At 46.5% G+C, this 9903-nt stretch overlaps 1 protein-coding gene across 1 annotated transcript; it reads right to left on the bottom strand.

Moving 5' to 3' along the window:
- Positions 1 to 835: 835 nt before the first annotated feature.
- On the bottom strand, positions 836 to 8215 carry LOC144119570 (uncharacterized). The gene is made up of 4 exons (XM_077652153.1): positions 8203 to 8215; positions 7976 to 8161; positions 4774 to 5042; positions 836 to 1019 (listed from the first exon to the last, which is right to left on the bottom strand). Exons 1-4 carry the CDS (start codon positions 8213 to 8215, stop codon positions 978 to 980), a joined length of 510 nt encoding a protein of 169 aa, XP_077508279.1. The 3' UTR covers positions 836 to 977.
- Positions 8216 to 9903: the final 1688 nt, after the last annotated feature.

The following is a 9903-nucleotide window of genomic DNA, read 5'->3' as shown; positions in this document are numbered from 1 at the left end:
GCGTGGTTTCTTCTTTCAAACGATATCGTAGACATTCGTATACATGAAGCACCCTGTGGTATTTGTGTACGACCGCTAAATAGTTTATAATTGAATTTCTTCTTCACGCTGTTTCGGTTTCGTCGACCGAAGGACGACTGTGACGTCAAGTTGATGTTTTCGCCACGTGATCAATTGGAAAAACTTGTAAGGGCCAGTGCGGGTGGCGCCATCAGGGGACACACAGGGACGGCTGACAACACTGGAGGGAGAGGGGATGCGTGGTTGGCTATGGCGGGAATGTGCGTGAGGTGTGCGCGGGCAGCGCGGGAGTGATCCGAGTGGTGTGGTCGAAGTGGGCTCAAGTGTGAGCTCGGTGCGCGTTGCATTAGGTGCGCGAACTGCGGATGACTATTGGGGGACTCCGGCACGCGGGACTCTGTGAGCGTGTGTAATAAATCATCCCTTGACAAACTTTAATATAATCACTGACCGGCTTGTCATTCCATGTTTTGGAAGATGCTGGATTAAATGTCGTAGTCAATTGAATATACATATCAGCGATTATATTACAGTTTTCCTAGTAGATCACGCGAACAAACCGTCAACTTGACGTCACAGTCGTCATTCAGTCAATGAAACCGAAACAGCACGAGAGAAGAAATTCAATCAAATTATTTAGCGCTTGTAGGAAAATACCACACGGTAATTCATGTATTCTAATGTCTAACGCATCGTTTGACAGAAGAAAACATGCAATAAAATTACACTAGCTGCCCACTGAAAGAGAAGACACTTTCGCAAGGCAGCAAAGCTACCTAAGGAACAAGATGGTAGGTTCCAAAATTATTTACCTGGATGAGATATGTGCAACGGCAGCAAGCGCAGTGTTGGTGTAAGGACAGAACAGCGAGCGTGTGCTGCTTGTGCCAAGATCAGGACAACCATGGCCTGGAGCAGGCTGCCAGGGAAGGGCCACCGCATCATTGTGATGCACATCAGCAGTGAGAAAGGCCCATCAATGGCTCCCTGTATGTTTCCTGCAGAAAAACGGAAAGGGTGAAGACTGCTATGAAGATACGGGTGGCAACCATTTTGAGATGTTTGCACTCATGTGCTCCAGAGGCAGACAAGAGAAACATCGTAGCGAAACACAAGCAGTTGTGCCATTCACATCTGGACGAAGCAATGCCGACAACAGTTTTACACAAAGAAGCAGTTCAGCAGTAGCTGACAGAGAGAACACTAATGGAACGCTATGATGCCAACAATGTGGCTCCCATAAATCATGAAGCTGCCCAAACTGTGTGTTGTCAAATACCATGTAGGTGTCGCTGTGGCGAGGGCTGGCAACGTCAAGCTCTGGCTCCCACCTTAGCTTTAACCTATGGAGTTTCTCTGGGTACAAGTTAATAATGATACCAAGAATGAGCATAAAGATTTATGGCTTCCTTTGGTTGAAGCTTTGCTCATAAACAAGACACCAACGGTTTCAGCAGAAAAGTGGAGCAATTGTGCACACCACGCCATGAATAATGATGAAAAATTCAGAGCAAACTCTGCCAGCGGCCCTCATATTCATTAACACATACGAGTTTCACAAAACATAACTATGTAGCACATCGGCTCTGGGATGCATCACAATAGTAAACCAGCGCTAACATCTCTTGCACTGCAAATTAAGACTTTACATCACCAAGTTATCAGGCTTCCAAACTTTGGAAGTGGTATCCCAGGTTTAACATCCTGAAGCAACACATGGGCTATGAAGAACACCACAGTGGACGGCTCCGGATTAATTTAGACCGTATGGGGTTCTTCAACGTGCATTGACGTCGCACAGCACACCATTGTTTTTATGTTTTGCCACCGTCGAAATACTGCCACTGCAGCAGGATCGGGCTCAAACCCGCGACCCTGAGATCAGCAGCCGAACGCCAAAGCCACTAAATCATATGGCGGGTGCTTCCAAATTTTCAGCTAGCTGCTTTTTCTATGGACTGCTTTCCTGTCTCACTAAAGAATACAATACTTGCTTTAACTATTCGCTTAATAATTCTTTAGGCATGCTGTTTTGTCTTCGCTGAGAACGAATAAACAACTGAGGCTCCTCAACCTTCACGCTGTCAGCAGGCAAAGGACACCTGCAGCTGCATTCCTTTAATACAAGCACATGCATCAGTTTTTGTGCTTATACGCAGGTTGGAGTGGAACGTCAATTATTATAAATGTCCGACATGAGTATGACGACATCCATACAGACACAAGGCAGTAACGGGAAACTGCAATACGGGCACTGGCTTTGATAAAAACAACTTACTTGTGTGGTGCATTCTTTTCAGCCATCTCCTGCTTCTCGATACAGCTAACTCATTGTTAGAAGCATACAGTAGCAGTGAGCCACTCACAACTTGCCTCCGCGTCCCCCGGCTCTGCTTCTTGCATCGACCCTTTTTCCTTTAAAAGCGCTTACATCGAAAGGTGGGCGACCTGTCACATTTGCAAACAGCGCGCCTGTTTTGCACCTTGCTAGCCATGACGAAGCAAGTACGCATCGAAATGTTCACTGAATGTGGGGGAAGATAGAAATACAAGAAACGCATTTAACGCTCTAGCGCACAAATTCAATACGACGGAAATTTTTATTTTTCTCGTCGAGCAGCCACGATCTACCGCTGACGCTGATACTGTAGAAGCTTGGGCAAGTTGGTGTGACATGGTTTTTTCAGCAGCGCGGGGGACAAAGGACGTGACAAGTGCACAGACACGGCGCTGAACTTACATCCGGTTTATTGAGGTGATTTTCACTACTTAAGTACAGTGGCAACCAATCTCAAATGAAAAGACAGATACACAAAACAGATTGACGAAAATGACAATTCCTGAGCACAGGTCTACAGTGGCACAAGACCAGCTGCGCACGTTTTTCTATTCTCATCAAGGAAACGTAGTTCTTTATCAGACAGAGCTAATGAGGCAACGCTTACGCATTCATCTTTGAATTTATGGATTTCATGAGCTTCAATGATTTCACGAGTGATTTTTGTTCTATTATCTGACAGCACTCGACACTGAGTGAAAACAAGATAACACGGTGGTTTTTTGTTCTTTTTTCTTTCCTCTGTGCAGTCTCTGCAATGAATGCCAAGGTGACGGGAAGCGGTGCCGCTCACGTTGTTGTTGTGTTCCCGCAGCCGGTCGTTGAGGCAACGACCAGTTTGCCCCGTGTAGTGCTTGTCACACGTAAGCAGAAACCTGTACACAACATTGCTACTACATGGTACAAAACCTTTTCGGTGTTTCTTATCGCAGCCAACCGTCCTTTCATTGCTGCTGTTTACAATATGGCAGAGTTTGGAGAGCTTATCGGGCGCGGAAAAAACAACGTTTACATCGGCACGCGCTCCCACCCTTTTCAGATTATGTGAAATGCGGTGTAGATAAGGAATAACCACACACTTTCTTTTTTCTTCCTTGGGCCTTTCAGTGGAATCTCTGCGGCCTGAATTAATGATTTCTCTTAGCAGGCTCTCTGATATTGCAATCAGAAGGTCGGAAGGGTATCCTGCTGCTTGTAAGCGTACCACCTGATTTTGATAGCTGTCTTGCATCGCATGATGGCATGATCTTTCTAGGGCATTTCTTAAACACAACTTTGTGATGCTGCGCTTTACAAGCTTAGAATGTGCAGAAGCGAAAGGCGTGAGGGGCTTCTGGCATCGTGGCTCGTAACGCCAGCACACATGGCTATTCTTGAGGAACATGGCAAGATCTAAAAAACGTAACTTTCCTTCAGAAGGCGTTTCATGCGTCAAAACAAGAGGGTCAAGACAGGTGTGAAAAATTTATAAAACTTTCGAGACCGAGGCCCCTGCGTCAGTAACTGCACATGTCATCAAAACTAAAAAATCATCTACAAACCTAAAAACACGAGCCACGCTTTCGTCGAGTTGACTATCAAGGAGCTTGTCATGGTGCGCGAGATAAATGTCGCCCAGTATCGGAGCTATGCATGAAACAATGCAGACGCCATTGCTCTGGAGGTAAACAGATTCATTCCAGGTGGAAAATGTCGAGTTAAAGCAAAAAGTAAGGAGTTCCAAGAAGTTGCTATTGCTGATGCCTGCAGAACTCTGGAAAGCTACCACACCAAAGGAATCAATGCATTCTTCAACGCTTGCCAGCAGTTTCTTTTGCGGAAGGGAATAATATAAATCTTTTATATCGATAGAGCAGGCCGAAAAGCCTTTCGCTGGGTTTTGTTGCAAGAAAGCGATTACTTGGTTAGAACTCTTCACCTGAAAATGGTCGTCAATGGTTAAGAGGTTCAGCTTGTCTTGCAAAAAATAACGCGACAGACTTTTGCCATGTGCCATCCTCGGAGACTATTGCTCGAAGTGGGCAGTCCAGCTTGTGAGTTTTGGCTGTGAAGAATATCTTTAAGCAGGACCCCTTGCTTTTCTCTATACACTTGGCTAGGGATTCCAAATTCATTTGTGCACACATTTTCCGTGATCGGGCTTCCACTTTACTTAGAGTGACATCGCTTCTCTGCCGGAAAGTCGAACTGATAGCATTTTCTGCTTTCGATAAGTAGAGCGCTTTTGGCATCACAGCAAAACCTCCCTCTTTACCAGCCTGTAATAGGGTCAGCGAGTTGTTCTTTAAAAACGAAACGGTGAATTTGATTGGAATTCTACACCTGGTAGGTCTACACTTTGCCAAAATGTACACTCCATCTGAAACACATCGGTCCACTTCAGGAGCCACTGCTAGGCTGGAAACTTGTCTCACCATCGCAAGAAGTTCCGATGCCGATTGCCTGGGTTCCACGGCGAACTTTGGTCCTCGTCTAAGGACGCCTTGTACTTGTTCCGGCAAGGACACTTCACCATAGGTGTGGACCGGACTGTGCATCTTCTTAGTGATGGCTCGAAGCTGCGGCAGCGCGCACTGCCATAAGAATTCCGTAGTCCTGTCTGCCGTCTGAGGTCCACCGCCGCCATTCAAGTGCACCATGAGCTGAAGATGTGCAGCTGTGTGCTCCCAGGAAGAGCCATTCTCTGTAGAGGCAAAATCACTCGTGAAATCATTGAAGCTCATGAAATCCATAAATTCAAAGATGAATGCGTAAGCGTTGCCTCAATAGCTCTGTCTGATAAAGAACTACGTTTCCTTGATGAGAATAGAAAAACGTGCGCAGCTGGTCTTGTGCCACTGTAGACCTGTGCTCAGGAATTGTCATTTTCGTCAATCTGTTTTGTGTATCTGTCTTTTCATTTGAGATTGGTTGCCACTGTATTTAAGTAGTGAAAATCACCTCAATAAACCTGTTGTAAGTTCAGCGCCGTGTCTGTGCACTTGTCACGTCCTTTGTCCCCTGCGCTGCTGAAAAAACCGCTGACGAGCGAAGGCACGGAGAGGACACAAGGACATGTTCCCGGAAAATTTTAAAAGTTTTCGAGCAGCCAGCTACGCAGAAGTACCGCCCTTTACGTCACTGAAGACTTACATTTAAATATATTCGCGACTAATCAATACTCCACACTATGTAATATTAAAACACAAGCTTATCACAACAGCGCGCTGAAACGGACAGGGAGAGCAGCAGACACGAACCGCTCACGCTTCGCGGCCTGGCCAACAGGCGGCGCAGCCAATGCAATGAGCATGGGCTATAGTTTTCATGCGTCTGTGTCAAAGTAGGTGCTATGTAAAATGAGTTTGATCTTTCATCATAGATACCAGCATGGTGACAATCTTCCTTGTTGAACATGTCTGCTGTACACCTAAGGGACTTGACTAAGAAGCAAACAAGTGGAGTTTTTTTTTCTCGTAATGCAATGAGAAACAATCTTTAATTGCTACAGTTCTGGCAAGATAGAGACTTGGGACATACTGTGAATAAAACATGTGCATTTGTCAGCAAAATGCTTGGTGTTAGTGCATGGACAGCGTTTAATGGAAAGAAGGAGAGGCAAGAGTAAGCAGGTGGAAGTGGTCGACACCCAGCACAGAATGGCCAGGAAGTGGAGATTAGCGGCGTAGCACCCTGTATGACAACTTCCCAAAGCTGGCATTGAGGTCATGGATGCACAACATTTCCCAGCACTATGTTAGATGGTAACTGCATGGCATATGCTTTAAAGGGGTCCAGACACAAAGTTTTTCGGTGTCAGTTTATTTGCCTTCAAAGAGGCCTACGGGCCTAGCAATCATGAAAATAAAAGCCAAACACCAGTGCACAGTGTGAATAATTAATTACAAGCCATTTTGTACACAAAGCCTTTGGTCTCAGTCAGCGCCAACGCTGAAGTGAACAACACCTGAGTTCAGCGACGTCACAATAATTAAAGCAAGTGCACCATGACATCACTCGATGTGGGTGGAAATAGTTTCGTTTATGGGGGTTAAACGTCCGAAAGCGACTCAGGCTATAAGGGACGTTGTAGTGAAGGGCTCCGCAAAATTTCCACCACCTGGGGTTCTTTAATGTGCACTGACGTCGAATGGTACACGGGCCTCTAGAATTTCACCTCCATCGAAATTCGACCACCGCGACCGGGATCGAACTCGCGTCTTTCAGGTCAGCAGTGAAGCGCCATAACCACTGAGCCGCGGAGGCAGCCCAATGTAGGTGGAAATGGCGAGAGGCTCATCGGACAGCATTAAAAACAGCAATAACTTATGTTCCCCTCAAAGAATGTGCCAGACACTTGCAAGATGGCAACTTCTTACGCCCATGAAAGAAATCGTACGGTAACTAACCCCTCTCTCCTCTCCCACTACCGACCCATACCACCTTCCTGCCCTGTGTGCAATGCTCAAAAGGCAAACCTCACTGATATCTTCGGGATCTGCCCGGCTTCCCCTCCACCCAGCAGGCCGGAGCCACTCCAAACATGGGAGGACTGGGAGACCTCACTACGCTCCACAGATCAGGCACGACAGAAGATCGTCGCCACCTGTGCGGCCAGCGTCATGGACCTTTTAGCCTGAACGTTTGAGTGCGGTGTGGTCGTGCGGGGACCCAGGGGTCCTGGGAGGCCCGAATTCCTCTGCACAATAAAGTCTCTCTCTCTCTCTCACTCTTATGCCGTTCATTGCGTTTAAAATTGTGTGTCTGCACCCCTTTAAGGACTATAGACACCAAATTTTTTCTTGCGTGGTTTCTTCTTTCAAACGATATCGTAGACATTCGTATACATGAAGCACCCTGTGGTATTTGTGTACGACCGCTAAATAGTTTATAATTGAATTTCTTCTTCACGCTGTTTCGGTTTCGTCGACCGAAGGACGACTGTGACGTCAAGTTGATGTTTTCGCCACGTGATCAATTGGAAAAACTTGTAAGGGCCAGTGCGGGTGGCGCCATCAGGGGACACACAGGGACGGCTGACAACACTGGAGGGAGAGGGGATGCGTGGTTGGCTATGGCGGGAATGTGCGTGAGGTGTGCGCGGGCAGCGCGGGAGTGATCCGAGTGGTGTGGTCGAAGTGGGCTCAAGTGTGAGCTCGGTGCGCGTTGCATTAGGTGCGCGAACTGCGGATGACTATTGGGGGACTCCGGCACGCGGGACTCTGTGAGCGTGTGTAATAAATCATCCCTTGACAAACTTTAATATAATCACTGACCGGCTTGTCATTCCATGTTTTGGAAGATGCTGGCTTAAATGTCGTAGTCAATTGAATATACATATCAGCGATTATATTACAGTTTTCCTAGTAGATCACGCGAACAAACCGTCAACTTGACGTCACAGTCGTCATTCAGTCAATGAAACCGAAACAGCACGAGAGAAGAAATTCAATCAAATTATTTAGCGCTTGTAGGAAAATACCACACGGTAATTCATGTATTCTAATGTCTAACGCATCGTTTGACAGAAGAAAACATGCAATAAAATTACACTAGCTGCCCACTGAAAGAGAAGACACTTTCGCAAGGCAGCAAAGCTACCTAAGGAACAAGATGGTAGGTTCCAAAATTATTTACCTGGATGAGATATGTGCAACGGCAGCAAGCGCAGTGTTGGTGTAAGGACAGAACAGCGAGCGTGTGCTGCTTGTGCCAAGATCAGGACAACCATGGCCTGGAGCAGGCTGCCAGGGAAGGGCCACCGCATCATTGTGATGCACATCAGCAGTGAGAAAGGCCCATCAATGGCTCCCTGTATGTTTCCTGCAGAAAAACGGAAAGGGTGAAGACTGCTATGAAGATACGGGTGGCAACCATTTTGAGATGTTTGCACTCATGTGCTCCAGAGGCAGACAAGAGAAACATCGTAGCGAAACACAAGCAGTTGTGCCATTCACATCTGGACGAAGCAATGCCGACAACAGTTTTACACAAAGAAGCAGTTCAGCAGTAGCTGACAGAGAGAACACTAATGGAACGCTATGATGCCAACAATGTGGCTCCCATAAATCATGAAGCTGCCCAAACTGTGTGTTGTCAAATACCATGTAGGTGTCGCTGTGGCGAGGGCTGGCAACGTCAAGCTCTGGCTCCCACCTTAGCTTTAACCTATGGAGTTTCTCTGGGTACAAGTTAATAATGATACCAAGAATGAGCATAAAGATTTATGGCTTCCTTTGGTTGAAGCTTTGCTCATAAACAAGACACCAACGGTTTCAGCAGAAAAGTGGAGCAATTGTGCACACCACGCCATGAATAATGATGAAAAATTCAGAGCAAACTCTGCCAGCGGCCCTCATATTCATTAACACATACGAGTTTCACAAAACATAACTATGTAGCACATCGGCTCTGGGATGCATCACAATAGTAAACCAGCGCTAACATCTCTTGCACTGCAAATTAAGACTTTACATCACCAAGTTATCAGGCTTCCAAACTTTGGAAGTGGTATCCCAGGTTTAACATCCTGAAGCAACACATGGGCTATGAAGAACACCACAGTGGACGGCTCCGGATTAATTTAGACCGTATGGGGTTCTTCAACGTGCATTGACGTCGCACAGCACACCATTGTTTTTATGTTTTGCCACCGTCGAAATACTGCCACTGCAGCAGGATCGGGCTCAAACCCGCGACCCTGAGATCAGCAGCCGAACGCCAAAGCCACTAAATCATATGGCGGGTGCTTCCAAATTTTCAGCTAGCTGCTTTTTCTATGGACTGCTTTCCTGTCTCACTAAAGAATACAATACTTGCTTTAACTATTCGCTTAATAATTCTTTAGGCATGCTGTTTTGTCTTCGCTGAGAACGAATAAACAACTGAGGCTCCTCAACCTTCACGCTGTCAGCAGGCAAAGGACACCTGCAGCTGCATTCCTTTAATACAAGCACATGCATCAGTTTTTGTGCTTATACGCAGGTTGGAGTGGAACGTCAATTATTATAAATGTCCGACATGAGTATGACGACATCCATACAGACACAAGGCAGTAACGGGAAACTGCAATACGGGCACTGGCTTTGATAAAAACAACTTACTTGTGTGGTGCATTCTTTTCAGCCATCTCCTGCTTCTCGATACAGCTAACTCATTGTTAGAAGCATACAGTAGCAGTGAGCCACTCACAACTTGCCTCCGCGTCCCCCGGCTCTGCTTCTTGCATCGACCCTTTTTCCTTTAAAAGCGCTTACATCGAAAGGTGGGCGACCTGTCACATTTGCAAACAGCGCGCCTGTTTTGCACCTTGCTAGCCATGACGAAGCAAGTACGCATCGAAATGTTCACTGAATGTGGGGGAAGATAGAAATACAAGAAACGCATTTAACGCTCTAGCGCACAAATTCAATACGACGCAAATTTTTATTTTTCTCGTCGAGCAGCCACGATCTACCGCTGACGCTGATACTGTAGAAGCTTGGGCAAGTTGGTGTGACATGGTTTTTTCAGCAGCGCGGGGGACAAAGGACGTGACAAGTGCACAGACACGGCGCTGAACTTAC

This window comes from Amblyomma americanum, chromosome 1 (genome assembly GCF_052857255.1).
Source record: "Amblyomma americanum isolate KBUSLIRL-KWMA chromosome 1, ASM5285725v1, whole genome shotgun sequence".
Classification (NCBI taxonomy): domain Eukaryota; kingdom Metazoa; phylum Arthropoda; class Arachnida; order Ixodida; family Ixodidae; genus Amblyomma; species Amblyomma americanum.
The sequence above is the reverse complement of the archived record's forward strand: the minus strand, read 5'-3'. Positions and strand labels throughout refer to the sequence as shown.

Excerpts from the sequence above, each read along its gene's own strand:
- LOC144119570 (XM_077652153.1), bottom strand. Across the intron at positions 5,043-7,975 it reads GTTGCACATATCTCATCCAG|AGAATGGCTCTTCCTGGGAG; the intron begins GTAAATAATTTT and ends TTGCCTCTACAG. Across the intron at positions 1,020-4,773 it reads CATCGGAACTTCTTGCGATG|GAAACATACAGGGAGCCATT; the intron begins GTGAGACAAGTT and ends GTTTTTCTGCAG.